This window comes from Crinia signifera, chromosome 7 (assembly GCF_055691185.1).
Source record: "Crinia signifera chromosome 7, ASM5569118v1, whole genome shotgun sequence".
Classification (NCBI taxonomy): domain Eukaryota; kingdom Metazoa; phylum Chordata; class Amphibia; order Anura; family Myobatrachidae; genus Crinia; species Crinia signifera.
In genome coordinates, this window is record NC_139223.1 from 177,829,485 (window position 1) to 177,851,633 (window position 22,149).

The 22,149-nt window shown below is 46.9% G+C and overlaps 1 protein-coding gene across 1 annotated transcript in view; it reads left to right on the plus strand.

The window, feature by feature from the left end:
• SPAG16 (sperm associated antigen 16) overlaps positions 1–22,149 on the plus strand; it is a 713,525-nt gene that overhangs the window by 344,167 nt on the left and 347,209 nt on the right. The window contains exon 12 of the mRNA XM_083154490.1: positions 13,862–14,047. Coding sequence (XP_083010616.1) covers positions 13,862–14,047 — 186 coding nt within the window. The remainder of the gene's footprint in view (positions 1–13,861; positions 14,048–22,149) is intronic.

The following is a 22,149-nucleotide window of genomic DNA, read 5'->3' on the forward strand; positions in this document are numbered from 1 at the left end:
AGGCGAGGAAAAGCAATTCTAGAACTTCATTGAATATGAAGACCGCAGTTAAATCCCCAGCTCTGTGTCAAGGTGTTGCCGCGTCTCCATGGCTGTTTTGGAAGACAGTGGCCAATTAACAGGACAGCTGGAAGGAAACCTATGTGAGGTTTTAGAAAAGCAGAAAGGGATACGGGTGGGTGACCGCCACTGAAAGGATAACAATACATTGTTATAATAATTCTACCCGCCAGAAAACAATTGTTTCCTATTCTGCATTTTTTTTTATAGAGGCGAAACGACAAGGTCATCTGAAAGCGCCTCACAAAATAATACAATGATTGTGATATCTGTTGTTGTGATATTTTGTAGCAGACATAAAAAATGCCTGTTAGCGGTCACCCCATGGTCTCTCCAATACAATGTAACAGATTGCATTTGGATCACTACTTAAAAAGATCTTTTTTAGTTTAGAATATGAAAAATTGGTGGTGTTGGGTGAGGGGGGGGGGGGGGGGGGCACTTCTGTATTAGCGTTGAGTGGCTGGAACCCTTACTCTTAATTCTCTTTCATACAACATTTGTTAATAAACTTCTATTTATTATGTATCCAACACCACGGAACCAACATTTCTTTTTACAAACACTCCTGAATGATTTATGTGAATATAGCAAATGATTCTGGCTACTGGCATGTTGCTGTCTGCGCTTGGTTTTTGTGAAGCGGTAAATGTTGCTAACTCAGGTTAGTTCCTATTCCGTTAAGTGATGGATAAAGGGAACCTTGAGCATCATCAATAAACCAAAATCTGCTGACGGAGACGAAAAATCCTATTTAACAGCTGACAAGTTAGAATTTTAGGATGGTAGCGAGGGCAATGGTTCTATTATTGCACACATTAATAGATTACCTAGAACCTCCGTTACAGAGCGCGGCCTTCCTCCCAAGTGCGGCAGCGCGTTTCACCGCGAAGAGAACTCTATTCACTGAACTGTAAACAAAGTTTACTTTCCATTAGAAAGCGACCGTTTCTGTAATTTGTTTTGCCTAAAAATTGTGGAAATTTGCATAAATTAAGTGAAAAAGATCTATATTACAAACTCCAGAGAAGAGATGGCGTGCTGCTAACTAATTACCCACAGATGGCATATGAAGATTGTTTATTTGATTCTGTTGTTGCAGAATCTTCTATTAATTTGGCGCTTTCTTGCTCGTAATGATTGACGCCATCATGAATATGGATGCTGGCTGGATGATTCAATCTCTCGCCTCCTGCAACATTGATATCTAACGAGCGCCGGGATCGTTATCAAAAAGGCGTGTTGGGCAAGGGGAACGTGGCATCACCCATTGATCAAACGGTCTTATAAATGCCTACCTGTCACATTGATTAGGCTGGATCTGGTAGAAAGAGACGGATCAGCGGAAGATACCGGCAACAGCGTTACAAACCGCTGAACAGCGTTTCTCAGTCGCTTAACTGTCTAATGTCATTTTACTAAAATGTCCCCAAACTTGTCCTGGAATCTTTTTGTTGTTTTAAATGTTTAACCCTTTCAGGTCCAACCGTTTCATCCGGATCAACAGCCCTAGCGCTAGTTGCAGATCCAATGGGGAGCCACTTTAAAATAAGGACATTTACATAGTTCAAAATTCAGTGTACAACATTTATGACATGGGACAAGGTTGACATAGGTCTAGGTCGACAGGTCAATACGTCGACACAAGCATTAGGTCGACATGGAGTTTTTCACAGTTTTTTTTTGTCCCGAATTTCGGGACAATTACTGTACTTGCTCGGCACACTATTTTATTCTCCCACCATGGCCTAGTGCAGGGCTGGGCAACACCGGCCCTCCAGATGTTGATGAACTACACATCCCAGGATGCTTTGCATTAGTTTTGTTATGTGGCCATGCTGAAACTGATTCAAGGCATGCTGGGATGTGTAGTTCATTAACATCTGGAGGGCCGGTGTTGCCCAGCCCTGGCCTAGTGGATGATAGGGCATGAAATACCGCCTGTCAGCACATGTCAGCTTAATAAACATTGAAAACCCCAATGTCGACCTTTTGACTGTCGACCTAATGCTTATGTCGACCTAATGACCTGTCGACCTAGACCCATGTTGAGCTAACCCCATGTCGACCTAATGGTGTCGACCCAATGTCAATATCAGCGGATGTCAGCTGCCCACCCGCTTCCCGTACAGGGAGTCCGCAGATCTAGGACACCATACAGGTGTCTTAGATCTGCGATCGCTGTAGAAATCATTAATTTGCATGCATGCCGGAGAAATCGGCTTGTTGGGGGGGTTGGCCGGCCGTTCGTGCGAATTTTGCAGCTTTGCGTGTCAACCAGAATAATGTCCTTACTCGGCAGCTTTAATGAATACAGGCATATCCGGCCTAGAGCTGACATCACACATATATCACAGGTATATAGGAATAAAGGCCCTTATTCTGATTCGCGCGGTACGGCCCGCGTGCGGCCGTACCGCCGATGTTTTCCGTCTGCACATGCGCAGAGGTCAATCTGCGCATGTGCAGGCGAATTCGCCGCACATAACGTTACTACGCCGCAAAGGGGGCGTATAGGGGAGTGAGGGGCTTCATGCCCTCATTTCCCTATGTATACGCCCCGCGTTTCATGGGCGTTCCCATGCAAACGCGGGGCGTACGCATGCTAATGAGGGCATGACGCAACTCATGGGGGCGGAAAGCTGACGTCGCCGGATGTCAGCTTTCAGCCCCCATACAAGCTACCACACGGACGATTGTCCGTGTGGTCTCAGCTTGCGGGAGCTGCCGCGGCGTGCGGACCTGCCTTCGATGGTCGACGACCATCGAATGCAGGGGGCAGCTCCCACCATGGTGGAGGCGTAGCCTCCACCATTTTTATGCGGATCGCCAGCCGTCCGTGTACGGACGGCCGTGGCGATCCGTAGGGTGGGCGGGGATTCGTCTGGTGCGGTCGGAGCCGCATATGCGGCTCGACCGCACCAACCAGAATAAGGGCCAAAGTGTCTGCTAGCAACTAAGATAGACAGGTGCACTTATATATAACCATGTATTTATCACATGGTGCTGTCCCCCCCCCCCCCCTTCTCACTCTCTCTTTCTCACCTTACATACGGAAAGATTCTCCGAATGCCAGCTTTGTGCATGCAGCAAGGGAGTAGTAATTGGATGCTCTGACAATATCTACATAATGTAACAAGCAGTATGTACCCCTAGACGTGACCTCTGCAAAAGCTGCTTCTAACAGACTAAAACTTTGTCTTATGTAACTGAGATTTTTAACAAATAAGCCACAGCGCAGCCATTAAGTACATGCTCGATGGAGCCATCCATCGCGCTGACCTTAGAAATGTTTTCCAAAGCTTAAAATTGCTTAATTGGTTCAAGGGTCGTCAATTTCAAGATGATTGTGCATCGCTGAACTTTAATCTATTGTACAATCCCTCTGTGTAAGAAATACTTGCCTGCGGATTCGCGTCTTTGAAACTTCGAGAACAAAGTGATACTCCAGCGTGTGCAGGAAGAGCCAGCACGCAGCTATTTATATCTTCCCTAATTATATACTACAGCATATACATAATATGTTTGTTATTATGTACACTGTGGGTGAGATTTATTAGGATGAGAGATTCAGAAAGTGAGAGATTTGGTGAGAAATCTCCAGTTTTTATTTTTTTTTAAAGCGGCGATCATTTACACTGCAAAATCACACTGGTTTCGCTGTGTAAATGATTGCCGCTTTAAAAACTTTTTCTCTCATCCTATTAAATCTCACCCTGTGTGTTGCAGCATAGTAATGGGGAACAGAAAACGGTACTTGTTTCCTAGCACGGCCACAATCTTTGGGATCGTGTACCTTTAAGTTAAGGTACACGATCCCCGCGATGGACCCGATTTCCTTTGAAATCAGGTCCATTTTGCCGGCAAAGGAAAAATCGGGGGCATCGTGTCGGTCGGGACCATTAACATTGGTCCTGACGCGACAGACGCGATGCCCCCGATTTTGCCATAGGCTTCAATGTTAAAATATTTTTTAACATTGAAATCGGGAGCATTGCGTCGGTCTTGTGCCATTATAATGGCACAAGATGAGATGGACTTGATTAAGTCCATTTCACATAGGAAAAAATGTGAAAAATGTGAAATGGGCCAATATGACCCATTTCACATTATATATGGCCCCGTCGTCACCCCATGATAGACGCGAACCCGAAGCGTGGCGAGCGCTGCGAGCCCGCGAGGGGCGGCGGTGCGCGTCCTCCGACCTTTTCATTCCCCTACTATCCACGTCGGCGTGGAGTTGAGAATATATAGTGTGGCGAGCGCAGCGAGCCCGAAGCGTGGCGAGGGGACGCGTATACCTGTGAAGTTATACGCGTCCCCTCGCGGGGCTCGCCACGCTTCGGGCTCGGTGGCTCGCTGTGCTCGCCACACTATATATTCTCAACTCCACGCCGACGTGGATAGTAGGGGAATGAAAAGGTCGGAGGACGCGCACCCCCGCCCCTCGCAGGCTCGCTGCGCTCGCCACGCTTCGAGTTGGCGTCTATCGTGGGGTGGGGTTTACGTTGTAAAATTTGGGGGTCTAGGGAATATTTTACATTGAATCCAATGTAAAATCGGGTCCCAGGGACCCTATTCACATTTGATTCAATTAAAAAATCGGGTCGGTCGCGTTGATCGCATCGCATGTGACCAAATCGCATGCGATGCGATCAACGCGATTTTTCCGACACGACCACCCCGATGGAAATCGGTGTGGCCGTGCTAGGAAACAAGTACCCAGAAAGCAATATACTTTGTACTGGACCAGGTTGCTCCAAACCCTTTAATTCGCCAGATCGCATTTCCCATACGGGTATGGGTTGACTTGACAACAGTAAAAAAGGTTGACTAGTACTGGCCGACAGGCCAAAATGTCAACACACCAAAAAGGCAGGGCTGCCGACAGGGGGGTGCCAGGGGTACAGCTGTCCAGGACCCCAGCCTCTGCAGGGGCCCGGGCAGCTGCCCACAGTGGCATGGTGGAAGGCGTAGGACGTCGGCTCTGGCCCCGATCCGCCTGTTTCTAAGCTCACACAGCGCACACTGAGAACATCATTTGATGGTGATTGTCCTGCGAATGGATTAGATGCATTCGATATTTTGTCAATCTGTGTTAGGAAATTCGCAGGCTTGCACAGAGCGGGATTTCACTCTGGCGGGACGGCGTATACCTGATGGCTGGGCTCCGAAAATGAGTCAAAAGACAGTTGAATCCAGGAGGCTTCTGGGTAAGTATTTTACCATACCGCAAATATTAATCCTAATCTTTCCCCACCTGCAGCCTAACCCTAACCCCGCTTCTAGTCACTGGTGTATCTATAAAGGGTGCACCCATTTTTGTAATACCTACCCTCGGAAGTCGAATGGCGAACTGCTGAAATTGGCGGAAAAATGGTGCTGCAGCCACTGTTCCAGCGATGTGCACATGCGCAGTGGGGTCTGAGTGCAGTAGATCCTACAGTATTTCTAACCTCACCCCTAGTACTTACTGTACCTCTGGGATCCATCAGGATTCTGTTCTCCAAGATCCCAACTAGGGATAAGCCAGGATAAGTATTTCTGACAGACCGGCCAAACAGCCCCCTCCTCCCCCATCTTTTTCCTTCCGCCTTATACACTTATGTGGTGATTCTTTGAGACTCGTTAAGCAGCGTATAATCTTTGCTTAGCGAGCCATCTAACGCCACCTACCGGGTGACCGAATGCCTGCCCCCGACATGGCCCGCACATCCCCGCCTCTTTGCGAACGGATGTTTAGCATAAACATTCATTTGCAGGGTAGCATATGAAGGAAGGGGGGGGGGATAATTCGATGGTCGCTAACCATCGAATGATTTTTCACCTGTTCGCAAATATAAATTTTGACTGATTTATATTTGCGCCGCCCAGTCTGAGAACGAGACTGGCGGCTGACGTCCTGTGATACCAGCTGCCCACCTGCATTTGCGTAGGGACGCCCAGAGTTTTCGTGGTTTCGTGCGAAAACCTTGGCAACTATGCAAGTCACCGAAGGCAACCGCACTAGCTACACATGTGAAAGCCCAAACATCGGTCCCTGGTGCAATGCGAATAAGCAGGGGATCGAACAGATTAGAATGTGGTCCTTAATCTCATGCATTTCGGATACGCTCAATTACTGTAGTTGAACAAATCCTGTCCACGCAGGAGCCGTGTTGTATGTACAGTCAGAATAGGGGCTTTTTTTTTACTAATTACTTGAAGAAGCATAAAATTTGGATCCCATTGAAGTGTTTCCGAGGACGCTTTCCTCGCGCTGAATTCTGCATTCTGTGTACTAAAGAAAGAAGCGTGTTTATGATTTTTATTTGAATGTTCTTCCCCAGAGACGCCAATGAGAACATGAAAAACTACCAAAGATAGAAGTAAATGCAGGAAAAACTGATGAAAAAAAAAGCATAATTTCACCTGCATTTTTAATCTGTTTTTTTTTTTTTTTTACGAGCTGTAGAGAACGGCCGTAGAGAGCCGATGCCTGATCTATAGCTCCTGTCTCTGCAATATTAATCCGTACACTCCCGGCACGGCCTGTGCTGTACAGTTATGATCCAGCGTCTTATCTTAGCGGTGTTAACAAGTACCAACTTCCCAGGTACCTCTGCTGCTGTCTTTTAAGCTAAAGTTCTCATTTTCTGAGGGCCCGTTCAGTTATTAACGGTAAACGTTAATTATTTACCCATTTTGCCGTATTCTAGATTCGTACGACTGTAGACTGAGTATAGGTCTGTAACGGCGGCTATTTGTCTTCCTATCAGCCGGCGGAACAAGGTGGTTAGAGGCAATTTCTACTTCACGCGGAAATGGTATTTAAACAGCTATTAGATTAATTTTTCCCATTAAATATTTATAGGTAATCTGCATTATTTAAGGGTGCGCGCACACAGGCGGCGTTCAGTCGCTGCTGTTCTCCTGTGTGGGCTCAATGCCCCTCCGCTCGCGTTATACCGAACACGGAGGGTTGAATTTACGGGATCCTGTCTTTAGGTCGACCCTATTAAGGTCGAAATGCATTAGGTCCCATCTTAAGGTGCATACACACTGTTCAATTTTTTTGACCAACTTTTTTGACCAATTTCGTTCATCTCGGCCATTCTGAACGAAATTGCTCAAAATATCTTTCAGTGCGTTTGCGCCGAAAGACGAATAATGATGCGCATACCCGCCAGTTGCTCGTCTAGGTTGTTCGTCAACTGTGCATGCTGCTCAATTTGGATATCTTTCAAAAAGAGCCTATAAACTAGCTAGATCTTTCGTCTTTCGTCTGTCGTCAATATCTTTCGTCAACAGCTTTCATCCAGGACACTGGGTTCAAGAGAAAAGTCTTTCAACGAAATTGGTAGAAAAAATTGTACAGTGTGTATGGGCCTTAATTATTGATGATTTGGTCAACTGCATTGGACTACTAAAGGCAGGATCAGTCGCTGGTGTCTTGCTGCATGGGGTAAATTCAGCTTTTTTTCATACCCTCCCATCCACTAGATCAGTGTTTTTCAACCACCGCGCCAGTGTGCCCCCAGATATGTATAGAGATGCCCAAAAAAGTTTACAGCCACCACCAGTCCAGCTGTTATTTACTGGTTTCTTCATTTCATGTAAAGGGCCAATGTATTATATATTTTTTACCTGTGGGGACCAGTGTGATTGTTTTTATATGAGGGCCATTAGGTTTGTTTTTTTTTTCCTGTGGGGACCAATGTGTTTCGCCCTGTGGGGATCTCATGGTGTGCCTTGGCAATTTTAAAATCTCATTTAGTGCACCGCACGGTAAAAAGGTTGGAAATCACTGCACTCGGGCGTGGAGGGAGGATATAATAGTGTGCCGAGGGCATCGAGCCGCGCCAAGGGACACGGTACACTGATGCCGTGTCCATGTCAACTTTTCAGGACCAAAAAAATTTGAAAAACTCATGTCGACTTTTTCTCTGTCGATCTTCCCATTATCAATCTTATGCTTGTGTCAACCTTCCGACCGTTAGCCATGTCAACCAATTTCATGTGTCGACCTTTTGTGGTTGACCTAATGTAAGTTGACCTTCACAGTCTCGACTCTATGACCCTTACCCCCCTCTACTGCCTAAACCTCCCCCTAGTGCATAACCCTAACCATGTCCTCCGGCAGGCTAAGGGGTATATTTACTCTGTTGAAGATGGGATGTTGCCAAAAGCAACCAATCAGATTCTACTATTATCTTCTAGAAGGTGCTTAATAAATAAGCTCATTGGTTTCTAGGGGCAACATCCCATCTTCAGTAGAACTCCCATTTTAGTAAATCGACCCCGTATAATCTGATTGGTTGCCCATAGCAACATCTCATCTTCAATACAACTTGGCAGTTTCTTATAATTACCGCAGTCTCGCAATGGGCATCTTTATATCTGTAAACGGCATTGTTATCGTCATAGTAAAGGGGTGTACACACGGAGCAAATTTGTGCTATTTTCTAAGCAATCTGACTAGATTGCTTAGAAAGTAAACACAGATCTCTCCGTGTGTATGCTCCGAGCGATTAAATATCTCTTGCTAACTAAGTCAGTGCATGCAGTCAAAATCTAGTCAAATTGCTTAGCAAATGACTGCAAATCTCTCTATGTGTACAGAATGAGAGATACTGATCGCAATCTCTCATTCTGAACCACTACCCGGCCTTTTTTTGCTTAAGCAAAATTGCTTAGCAAAATTGCATAGCACAAATCTCTGTGTGTGTATGTGCTCTCCATGGGAGATCTTGACACCAGCAAAATTGCTTAGAAAAATTGCTTAGCAAAATTGCTTAGCACAGATCTCTACGTGTGTATGCCCCTTAACTCACAACCTGTTGTTTATATTAAAACGATTACTTGCTTCACCCTATGGGGAAAATGTAAAAAAAAATCTCATTTATATACTTGTTTTTAATGAAAGGCTGCAAGGATGACTTAGCGCACGTGGCGGTGCGGAGACGGAGTCATGTGCAGGGATATGTGGGCTGCTGTGCACTTATTGGGTGCTTCAGCGCTGCCAAAAGAATGAGGCAGAACAATCACATTACAGCTAAAATAAATGTTGCAGAGATGCTTGGCTTCCACGGCCATCTGCTTCGCTGCAAATGAAATGAATCAACATTTCTTTTGCAATAAAACACATCAAATAGAAACCAAAATAGTTTGATATGAAATGAAGTTTGCTTGGAGGAAACACAGTTGTATCTCCCTTTTCCTTAAGCTGATGTGACGTGGCGGCCTCTGTGCACCGAGTTCCATTTTATTAGCACAGCAGAACTCAAACGTAGAATAAAAAATATAAACTGTTTCTTTATAAATTCACCCTGCGCAGCATTTACCCATACTGGTCTGTTGGAGGCAAGTATAGATTTGTAAGCTTGCGAGCAGGGCCCATCTACCTTTCACTGTCTGTAAATACTTAGTTTGTTGTATCACTGTTTCCAACTGCAAAGCTCAATGGTACGGCGCTATATAAGGAACTGTTAATAAATCAATATACAGTATGAGATATACTGAATATGTACCTGTATAATGTACTTTTGATTTAAGCCCCAAATGTCCCCGGTCCTCTTCCTTTAAAACAGTGCCTCTTGTGATTCTGATATAAAGCTCTGTATGGGAAAGTTTTTGAGGTTTTTTTTTCCTGTGTAGGCAATGTGATTTTGGTCTGTGGGGAAATGTTTATATTTTTTTCATCTGTGGGGAATTTTTTCTGTGTACAATGTGTTTTTATTTGTGGGGAATGGTTTTTTTCTATGGGTAAATGTGTTTTTTTTTGTGGGGAATTGTTTTTTTTTTTTTTTTTGTGCGGAATGTTTTTTTCCCTGTGGATAAATGTGTTTTTTTTTTTTACTGTGGGGAAATGTTTTATTTTTTCCCGTGGCGTGGAAATGTGTTTTCTTTCTATGAGGCAATGTGTTTGATTTTTTTTTCCTGTGGTGGGCAATGTTTTTTTTTCTCTGTGCGGCAATGCCTTTCTTTTTTCTTTTTTTTTTTTGCGGGTCTATGTGTCCTTTTTTTCTGTGGCGAAAAGTGTTTACATATTTTTCTGTGGGGTCCAAGGTGTGATTTCGGGTGAGATAGTCCCTACTCCCCAGGCAGCAGGGCCATGCATCCTTTTTGTTATGCCACGCCCTCTGGTAGATTACAAAAGCTTTATAGCTTATATAGTAGATCACTGACTCGAAATGTCTGGCCACCCCTGCTATATGGTATGTTGTCATTATGTAGTCATTCTGAGTGTTGTCATAGTCATTATGTTAACATTGTCAATGTCACAATATCAACAGTAGATGTCAGTGTTAGTGTTAGGTTGCAATCAGGATAAGAGTAGGGTTAGGGCTTAAATACTGCAAAATGCCAGCTTAGACATCGGGAACATTGGTCACACTGGACATCGGAGCAACACTTTGGTTCGTCAGAATGTCCGCCGCAACTAAGCGGATGGGGCCAGTGAAAATGCATTTGAAGATGCAGTCGTGGGCTGCATCACACCCCATAATGTTCGCTACACGATTGCATTTAATCTCCACTTCCCGTAACCTCCCCCCAGTCATTCTCTGTCAATCAAACCGTTGTGTAAAGCCACACTGCGACCAATATCGCAAGACCATATGGGCTCATGTGCAGTGCAGCTCAGACGCATGTGCACTGTGTAGACAAAGCAGCGGCCCGTTGGGAATGAATCCAAACTGCTTGCACCTCTGAATCAGGCCCACTGTAAGGTCTCAGTTTAGGCAGGAAGCTTCATTTATCTTTTTTTGTTTTTTTTTCTGGTTCTGTTGTTGTCTATTGTTTGGTTGTTTTTAGTGTTTTTTTTATATACATTTTTTTCTGTTTGTGTATATATTTATCATATGGTGGAAAGACCAATACAACTGGTGTCTCCTCCTGTAATTGGGCTATACCTCGTACTGTACATAAGTGGGTCACCACCAGCTATCACTGGTATACAGTAGGTACTGTAGGGGTACTAATGTAGTACCTGTTCTGGTGGCACCATCTCAGTGCAGCGATAAAGGTGCCCATACACGTTTCGATTTTAACGTGCTTTGAACTTCAAGGTGCTGTGTGATTTTGGCACTTGTAGGGGATGAGATGCGATGTACAGTACTGTACTGTTGTGATGCAATTTTGCCATTTTTTTTTTTTAAGTTTATTAACTATAAACTTAAAAAAATGGACATCGCGTCGCATGTACTACAAAAGTGATGCGATGCAATGTAGTACAAAAAGTACTGCCTGCAGATACTTTTTGTGCTATACAATATTGTACCCGCGGAGACGTGCATCGCATTGCATCCCGCAGGTACATGGTGCGATTCTAACCAATGCGATGCGTTTTGAACTTTAAAAGTTCAAAACGCATGTTAAAATCGCAACGTGTATGGGCACCTTAACAGAAAGACATTTCAAAAATATATCGTTATGGCGTTTGCTTTCTTAATAAACAAAACTTAGAGCCCAAGTCTGGGTCATCTGTTCTACAGTACCTGCACTAGCGTGAATCGGCTAGTTACAAATGGTGCAGCAAAGTGTTAGGTTAACGCTTGCTGCACCAGGTCAGTATCAGAGATACATAGTTGTAGATTACAGCAATGAGTACCAATAAAACTAGGTGATTTATCGCGCCCTACGGGCGCTCTTCACCCCGGCGTAAGGGGCTGCGCCCCCTTAATTTGTGAACGTTTGTATTGTGAGACATATGGTTAGAATTGTATGACAGATGGCCTGTATTGCAACTTGAGTTATAGGTGAAATGTGTTAAATAGAGGGCATATGATGTGGAAGGGGGGTGTATTGTTTTGTTTAATTAAAAAGTGGTTACAGAGTAAGATGTACATTGATAGTGTGGAGGGTACAGTGACATTTGTGGGTGTGGGGGGGGGCTGTGTGTGCGCATGTTGTTTAGGTGTGTGCGTGCAATAGTATAGTAGGGTGTTTTTAAGTCAGCGGCTCCCCACTGGCGGAGGTCACGACACAGGAAAACAGTTGGCTGGGTAGTGATAGGGGTGTGTGGGCATAAGGGGGACTAAAGAGGAGGGTGGGAGACACTGTGCAGCTTCTTCCAGTGGGTGGGGGTCCAGCGTGGCAGCACAGGAGTACAGGATAGTGGCCCTGAGTCAGTGTCTCCTCCTACTGGGTGGGAGTTAGGGTGCTTGATAGCAGGAGGCTGGGTGGTAAAGCATGATAGGGGAATGTGGGCAACACAGCATCAGCGACTCCCCAGTGGTGGAAGTTGCGGTTCAGGAGAGCAGGAAGCTGGGCAGTGATAGGGGTGTGTGTTCATACGGGGGGGGGGGGGGTGTGCCGGGAATTGCGGGAGGGGCGCTGGGGTTGCCGCGAATCGCGGGAGGGGTCGTGAGGGCTGCCGTGAATCGTGGGAGTTCACGGGGGGTGGGGTCCGCGAATTGCGGGAGGGGGGGTCATGGGGTGGGGGGGTTGCTGCGAATTGCAGGAGGGGGGGGTCGTGGGGGGTGCCGCGAATCGCCACAAGAAAAAATAAACACAGAAAGGTCAGCACATGTAAATGTTGACATAAGTGTGGCACTTCACTGGTGTCCATGTCGACACATGAGAATGAATATGAAAACATTCAAAAAATGAAAAATAAATCTTCAAAAACTCATGTCAACCTTTTTCATTGTCGACCATAGCCATGTCAGTGTTTTGCTTGTGCCATTTAATCCTGGGGTTGCCGTGAATCGTGGGGGGGGGGGGTGTGGAGGGGGGGTCGCGGGGGGGGGGTGGTGTGGTGCAGAGAATTGCGGGAGGGGGGGGTCACGGGGGGTGTGGGGGAGGCGCGGGGGTGTGCAGCGAATCGCGGGAGGGTGGGTAGCGGGGGGGTTGCCGAGAATCGTTAGAAGGGGGGTCAGGGGGCCGGGGGTTGCTGCGAATCGTGGGAGGTGGGGGTCGCGGGGGGTGCCGTGAATCGTGGACGGGGGGGTCGCGGGGGGTGCCACGGGAGGGGGGTCTCGGGGGGGGGCGGGGGTGTTTTGCCGCGAATCGCGGGAGGGGGGTCGTGGGGGGGTGGGGTGCCGCGAATCGCGGGAGGGGGGGTGTTTTGCCGCAAATCGCGGGAGGGGGGGTCGGGGGGGAGCGCAAACCGCGGGAGGGGAGGGCGCCGCGGAAGGGGGGGTGGCAGGGGTCGCTCACCTGGTGGCTTTGGAGTAGGTTCCTGGGTAGCATGGGGAGGCAGAGGGTGTCTGGCACTGTGGTGGGCTCACTGGGCTGGTTCTCTGTCATGTGAGTCAGTCATGTGAGTCAGAGGCTCCACCCAGCGGTAGAGACACACTCACACACTTTGAGTGACAGATGTAGCCAAATATATAAGAGATAAACCTTTTATCTGTATAGGCACGTGTATAGACCCTTTTGGGCATTGTGGTTTTCTTAGTAGCACATTGCGCCTGATTCAGACTTGATCGCACAACTGCGAATTATCAGACCGGCAGATAACCGATAAACTGCGCATGCATGCGGCTTGTAGTACGCATGTAAGAGGCCGTCCGGCGATAAGATCCTGCTACTTTTTTAAATGAACATCTGATCTGGATCCCACAGTCACGCTCCAACTGCAGGAGCCTGGCCAATCAGGAGTTAAAGGGAAGCAGGAGACATTCATCATGACAGCTCTCACATTACCTTTATAATGAATAGCATTGGCACTTGTACAGGAGGTGGAAATGTAAATTAGGTGATGACAAACTGACCTCTTAACATATAATGTTAGAATGTAACATATTTTCGTGCGACATGTGAACGCCGACTTTTCTCTGCATCTCAATGTGACAATTGTGCTCTGTACTCCTTACAGCGGCACAAAGCTGGCGACATCCTCTGGGGACACAACAGTTCGGATCTGGGACTTTGCAAAGTCAGAATGTGTCCTGACCCTGGAAGGTCATACACATGCCGTATGGGGGTGCTCCTGGCACACATGTGGGGACTTCCTGGCCTCCTGCTCCCTGGATAACAACAGCAAAATATGGGATCTCAATAGGTGAGTTATTATCATTATTATTATTATTATTATTGTTGTTGTACTTTATATAGAGAGAGCACCAACATATTATGCAGCACTGTTTGCACAATGGTACGTACCATCTAACTCACACAGTACATTTTTGGCTTGTGGGATGTTTCCCTCGCATCCGGTGGATCATATACACACCACATATAATATACCTTGGAACCCATAACACCAGTGGTTTGAAGCAGCGGCAGTGCTAATCACTGTGCCACCATGCCACCCATGCCAAGCCGATCATATTTAAGTTCTACACGCATAACCCTCTGAGGGTATTATCTAGCTTCCCTTCTGGACTTGCAGCTTGCTGGGACTGCTATGCTATTACTGGTGCCTGTCCTTGTGTTTCCCTCCTATGTCCCTATAGACTGTAAGCTTGCAGCAGGGCCCTCCTACCTCCAAGTCTGTCTGTTGTTTCCATTGCGCTTTACTATTGTAAAGCGCAACAGAATCTGCTGCGATACATAAGAAAATGTCGATAAATAAATAATATCTGAAGCTTTGCATTTATGTCACTGGAAATTTCAGAATTGTTTTGACAAAGAGAGACTAGTGCGTACACACTAGGACCAGGCAGTATACGGTCATTAAGTCAACAACTAGGTCGACAAGCATTGGGTTGACACCACTAGGTCGACAGGCAACAAGGTCGACATGGGTCAAGGTCCTCATATGTCTAGGTCGACATGGGTCTAGATCGACAGGTCATTAGGTGGGCACAAGCATTAGGTTGACATGAGCTAGGTCAACAGTCAAAAGGTTGACAAGGTGTTTTTCACTGTTTTTTTAGCCGACATGTGCCGACAGGCGGTATTTCATGCCCTACCATCCACTAGGGCGTGGTGGGAGAATAAAATAGTGTGCCCGAAGCATTGCGAGCGGAGTGAGCGGTGCGAGGCAATGCGGTGCACTTCAAACTGTGTCGACATTCGGGTAAAAAAAACAGTGAAAAAACCCATGTTGACCTTTTGACTGTCGACTTTGCCCATATTGACCTAATGCTTGTGTCGACCTAGACCCATGTTGACCTAGACACATGTCAACATTGACCCATGTCGACCTAGACCCATGTCGCCCTTGCTGTCTGTCGACCTAGTGGTGTCGACCCAATGCTTGTCGACCTAGTTGGTGTAGGCCTAACAACCGACACACGACCATGCATGGCCAAACCTGTCCTCAGGATCTACAACCTGTGGATCTATAGTAGGAATGAATGCAGCAGGTATGACAATGTGACAGTTAGTAATGATTACAACTGTGCACCAGCTAGGTGGTCTGAGGAATGTGACAGTAAAATGGACAAAACCATGTGCACTGCAGGTGGGGCAGATGTAACTTGTGCAGAGAGAATTAGATTTGGGTGAGTTATTTTGTTTCTGTGCAGGGAAAATAGTGGCTGCTTTATATTTGCACTGCAATATAGATCTCACTTTGAAGTACTACCCCACCCAAATCTAATTCTCTCTGCACAAGTTACATCTGCCCCACCTGCAGTGCACATGGTTTTGTCCATCTAAGAAGGATTTTGTCAGAAAGAGTGAACTAGAATAAGGCCCTATGTCATTTACATAGCACCAGCATGCTCTTCAATACTGTACAATGGGGAACAAGCACCACAGTCTTCAAGGCCAAGTCCTTACCCTATAGTACATCTTTATATATGTGTGCAATTCATTATTCATTTCTCATCGATTTTAACCAATAAAATTCTGCGGTCACTATAAAAAAAAAATCATTTTTTTTTACAATAGTTTATTTGCAGCAGGTTTTACAATAACTCTTATCTTTGTTTATATTCGTTAGTCACTCATCCACATGGCGTTACTGTACGCATTACGCCAAATCAATGTAGCGCTGGATATGGCATCCCTGGGTTACTAGTTCCCCCGTAACGCCAATATCAGGGACAATAGGAGACCGCCTCATCCAAGGTCACACGTGTCTCTCATTCTCTGTGTTCACCTTGCGGTATTGGGCCCTTATTTCCGTAGAGACCCAACATTGTAAATGACAGAACTGCAGCCTCAGTCATCAGTAGCAAGTCCGCCTCTCGCCTCCCGACAGCAAAGGTTAAAATGGTTCCGCTCCTTAATGACCTTTTCTCCTCGTTCTTCCTCCTCAGTAAGATGTTGGAACGGGAACTTGTAAGTGTCATCCATCAAATACAAGATTGCAGGAAAACATAATAAAACTTTAAAATACCATAGGTGAGCGGCAGCATATCACAGCGCTGCCGTCAACTGTCTCGCTCACAACAGGCAGTGATAAACAGTAAATAAGAAAAAGCCACTGAATAACGGCCTTAGCGCGCGTAATCTCTCTCCTCAGCGGCTGAAAGGGACGTCGTATTTCATCAGGAAGCTCATTTCATAGTATGATAACGCTGAGCTTCCTCACAACAAATATGCCGTCTCCTCCAGGCCTGCGCCAGACCGGGACATACAGGGACGTGAGCTTAAAGCTGCTTTTCGCAAGTGATAGGGACGCGGCTAAAAGTACCATGCGCTAATAGTATCGAACACTATAGATCAGGGGTGGCCAAACCTGTCCTCAAGATCTACCAACGGTGCATGTTTTCCAGGCAACCTGTGGATCTATAGTAGAAATGAATGCAGCAGGTTTTAAAATGTGACAGTTAGAAAATGACTACAGCTGTGCACCAGCTAGGTAACCTGGAAAACGTGGACCGTTGGTAGATCTCGAGGACCAGTTTGGCCACCCCTGCTATAGATGGTCTGTAGTATAGGCCCGCGATGGGTAACCTTGACACTCCAGCTGTTCTTTCTTGAACTACACATCCCAGCATGCCCTGCATCAGTTTTAGCATGGCCAAATAGCAAAACTGTAGGAGGGCATGCTGGGATTTGTAGTTCAACAACATCTGGAGTGTCAAGGTTAGTCATCATTGGTATAGGCTGTACTAAACACTTGACTAATATAACAAAGTGGTCAGGAAAAGGTTCAGTATACCATAATTAATAAATACACAAACATAATTAAACTAATATTGCACTTTCTAAGCACACATTCTCCCACTTCATGGCAAGGCTCCTGTCTCTTGTTCCTGGTAGCTGCTCTCTGGTCCAGTGCACCGACCGAGGAATCAGATCCACATACAGGGCAAAAATAGTAGAAGCTGGTACACTAGGCATGTGCAGCAGCCTCGTTCTGTTCCTTACACTGTATGATGTGGCGGCAGCGCTAGTAATCATATCATATACCATTTCTATTGTCATCATTGGAGCCACTTGCCAAGAGGACGGGGGTTTCTGGGCAACCATTACCCTACCTACATTTCCCTATCCCCCCCTTTCTTTTTAAATACATTATAGGATTGATTTTTTTTTTTTTGGTTGGGAGGGAGGGGCACTTCCGGCTTTACATGACCACTGCACCACTTCCTGCCATGACTGGGATCTATCATCCAGTCACTGCTGGCATCTATCATCCAGTCACTACTGAGGTCTATCATCCAGTCACTGCTGGGGTCTATCATCCAGTCACTGCTGGCATCTATCATCCAGTTACTACTGGGTTCTATCATCCAGTCACTGCTGGGGTCTATCATCCAGTCACTACTGGGGTCTATCATCCAGTCACTACTGGGTTCTATCATCCAGTCACTGCTGGGGTCTACCATCCAGTCACTACTGGGGTCTATCATCCAGTCACTACTGGGGTCTATCATCCAGTCACTACTGGGGTCTATCATCCAGTCACTACTGGGATCTATCATCCAGTCACTACTGGGTTCTATCATCCAGTCACTGCTGGGATCTATCATCCAGTCACTGCTGGGGTCTATCATCCAGTCACTGCTGGGGTCTATCATCCAGTCACTACTGGGGTCTATCATCCAGTCACTACTGGGGTCTATCATCCAGTCACTACTGGGGTCTATCATTCAGTCACTGCTGGGATCTATCATCCAGTCACTGCTGGGGTCTATCATCCAGTCACTGCTGGGGTCTATCATCCAGTCACCGCTGGGGTCTATCATCCAGTCACCGCTGGGGTCTATCATCCAGTCACCGCTGGGGTTTATCATCCAGTCACCACTGGGGTCTATCATCCAGTCACTACTGGGGTCTATCATCCAGTCATCACTACTGGGGTCTATCATCCAGTCACCGCTGGGTTCTATCATCCAGTCACTGCTGGGGTCTATCATCCAGTCACTGCTGGGGTCTATCATCCAGTCACTGCTGGAGTCTATCATCCAGTCACTGCTGGGGTCTATCATCCAGTCACTAGGACGGGGGTTTCTGGGCAACCATTACCCTACTTACATTTCCCTACCCCCCCCTTTCTTATTAAATACATTATAGGATTGATTTTTTTTTTTGGTTGGGAGGGAGGGGCACTCCCGGCATTACATGACCACTGCACCACTTCCTGCCATGACTGGGATCTATCATCCAGTCACTGCTGGCATCTATCATCCAGTCACTACTGAGGTCTATCATCCAGTCACTGCTGGGGTCTATCATCCAGTCACTGCTGGCATCTATCATCCAGTTACTACTGGGTTCTATCATCCAGTCACTGCTGGGGTCTATCATCCAGTCACTACTGGGGTCTATCATCCAGTCACTACTGGGTTCTATCATCCAGTCACTGCTGGGGTCTACCATCCAGTCACTACTGGGGTCTATCATCCAGTCACTACTGGGGTCTATCATCCAGTCACTACTGGGGTCTATCATCCAGTCACTACTGGGATCTATCATCCAGTCACTACTGGGTTCTATCATCCAGTCACTGCTGGGATCTATCATCCAGTCACTGCTGGGGTCTATCATCCAGTCACTGCTGGGGTCTATCATCCAGTCACTACTGGGGTCTATCATCCAGTCACTACTGGGGTCTATCATCCAGTCACTACTGGGGTCTATCATTCAGTCACTGCTGGGATCTATCATCCAGTCACTGCTGGGGTCTATCATCCAGTCACTGCTGGGGTCTATCATCCAGTCACCGCTGGGGTCTATCATCCAGTCACCGCTGGGGTCTATCATCCAGTCACCGCTGGGGTTTATCATCCAGTCACCACTGGGGTCTATCATCCAGTCACTACTGGGGTCTATCATCCAGTCATCACTACTGGGGTCTATCATCCAGTCACCGCTGGGTTCTATCATCCAGTCACTGCTGGGGTCTATCATCCAGTCACTGCTGGGGTCTATCATCCAGTCACTGCTGGAGTCTATCATCCAGTCACTGCTGGGGTCTATCATCCAGTCACTAGGACGGGGGTTTCTGGGCAACCATTACCCTACTTACATTTCCCTACCCCCCCCTTTCTTATTAAATACATTATAGGATTGATTTTTTTTTTTTGGTTGGGAGGGAGGGGCACTCCCGGCATTACATGACCACTGCACCACTTCCTGCCATGACTGGGATCTATCATCCAGTCACTGCTGGCATCTATCATCCAGTCACTACTGGGGTCTATCATCCAGTCACTGCTGGGGTCTATCATCCAGTCACTGCTGGCATCTATCATCCAGTCACTACTGGGTTCTATCATCCAGTCACTGCTGGGGTCTATCATCCAGTCACTACTGGGGTCTATCATCCAGTCACTACTGGGGTCTATCATCCAGTCACTACTGGGATCTACCATCCAGTCACCGCTGGGGCCTATCATCCAGTCACCGCTGGGGCCTATCATCCAGTCACCGCTGGGTTCTATCATCCAGTCACTACTGGGGTCTATCATCCAGTCACTGCTGGGGTCTATCATCCAGTCATCACTACTGGGATCTATCATCCAGTCACGGCTGGGATCTATCATCCAGTCACGGCTGGGATCTATCATCCAGTCACTGCTGGGATCTATCATCCAGTCACTGCTGGGGTCTATCATCCAGTCACTGCTGGGGTCTATCATCCAGTCACGGCTGGGATCTATCATCCAGTCACTGCTGGGATCTATCATCCAGTCACTGCTGGGGTCTATCATCTAGTCACTACTGGGGTCTATCATCTAGTCACTACTGGGGTCTATCATCCAGTCATCACTACTGGGGTCTATCATCCAGTCACTGCTGGGGTCTATCATCTAGTCACTACTGGGGTCTATCATATAGTCACTACTGGGGTCTATCATCCAGTCATCACTACTGGGGTCTATCATCCAGTCATCACTACTGGGATCTATCATCCAGTCATCACTACTGGCATCTATCATCCAGTCACTGCTGGGATCTATCATCCAGTCACTGCTGGGATCTATCATCCAGTCACTGCTGGGGTCTATCATCCAGTCACTACTGGGGTCTATCATCCAGTCACTGCTGGGATCTATCATCCAGTCACTGCTGGGATCTATCATCCAGTCACTGCTGGGGTCTATCATCCAGTCACCGCTGGGGTCTATCATCCAGTCACTGCTGGGATCTATCATCCAGTCATCACTACTGGGGTCTATCATCCAGTCACCGCTGGGTTCTATCATCCAGTCACTGCTGGGGTCTATCATCCAGTCACTACTGGGGTCTATCATCCAGTCACTACTGGGGTCTATCATCCAGTCACCGCTGGGGTCTATCATCCAGTCACTACTGGGGTCTATCATCCAGTCACTACTGGGGTCTATCATCTAGTCACTGCTGGGGTCTATCATCCGGTCACTGCTGGGGTCTATCATCGGGTCACTGCTGGGGTCTATCATCGGGTCACTGCTGGGATCTATCATCCAGTCACTGCTGGGATCTATCATCCAGTCACTGCTGGGGTCTATCATCCAGTCACTACTGGGGCCTATCATCCAGTCACTTGTGTGGCTGCTCAGTCTGTTACACTACACATGAAATGAGTGTTTGTGTGTGTGTGTGTGTGCAGAGCAGAACAGTTTCAGGACAGGCGCAGATGTACAGACTTGGCTTCCATACAAAGACATGATGATGAAACATACAGCAGTGTAGCCAACACAAGGCGAGAATCTGCATGAGGACTACAGTACGTTCTGCTACCGTCCTGTTGCTTTGATAACAATCCTGGCACGTATTACTTACAGCTCCTCCGTTTAATGCATTTTCTTTCCTCTGTTATATTTGTAAAAGTCACAGCTGCACCGCGTGGAACAATGTATGCAAACAATTGTCATAATACAGCATAATTGTCATAATACGGTATAAATACAGTATTACACAATGAGATGGCTTCAGTTAGATGCAGAACTTCAATGTACTACTGAATCGGGATAATGGCAAGGTTACTGTAATCCAGAGCTAGCCGCCATGTCTCCAGGCTCACTGCCCCCTAGAGCAGTCATTTTCATCAGGTGTGCCGGCGCACGCCAGGCTGCGGGTCACGGCGGCTCACCAAATCAAAATCATGGGTGGCAGTGCTGTCACTGTGTGTAGTGACATGCCGGGGGCGGGCGGGTTGGGCGGCTTGTGCTGGGCGCTGTCTTGTGGAGCCAACGCCGGGACGAGCCTGTGCTTAGCAGGCGCCAGGTACGTCAGATCAGCCTGTGCATAGCAGGCGCCAGGCATGTCCCGGCGCATACGCAAAAGGCCCTCATGGACGCTGGGGCTTCTGTCGGTGCCATCTTACAAGGCAGGTGCACAATATGTTTTGAATACCTATGGAGGGGCAGGTGCGTTGAATATCTAAGGAGGGGTAGGTGTGTGAGGAATTACTAAGGAGGGGCAGGTGTGTGGAAAAACTAAGAGGGGGGCGCATGTGTGTGCGGAATTACAATGAGGGACGTGTGTGTGTATACAGTAATTACGTTTGAGGGTATGCTTGTCATCCATCTGTCCGCAGACAGGAGACATCACCAAGCACAGGTTTCCCACTGATAATTTTATGTAAGTAAAACCTATTTATTTCTACTAATTTTAAGAAAAATAATAACAAATATCAACATATATTAACTATATGTCAATATTTGCTATTATATGTATTATATTTGATTAAAAACTGTTGGTGTGCCTTGGCGATTTTAAAGTCTTGTACGCTGCTGAAAAAGGTTGAAAATCACTGCCCCCTAGAGGTTAGAGGGACACACTGCTCAGTGTGCGGATGGAACAATAAAGCTGGCTGGGAGACCACTGTGCATT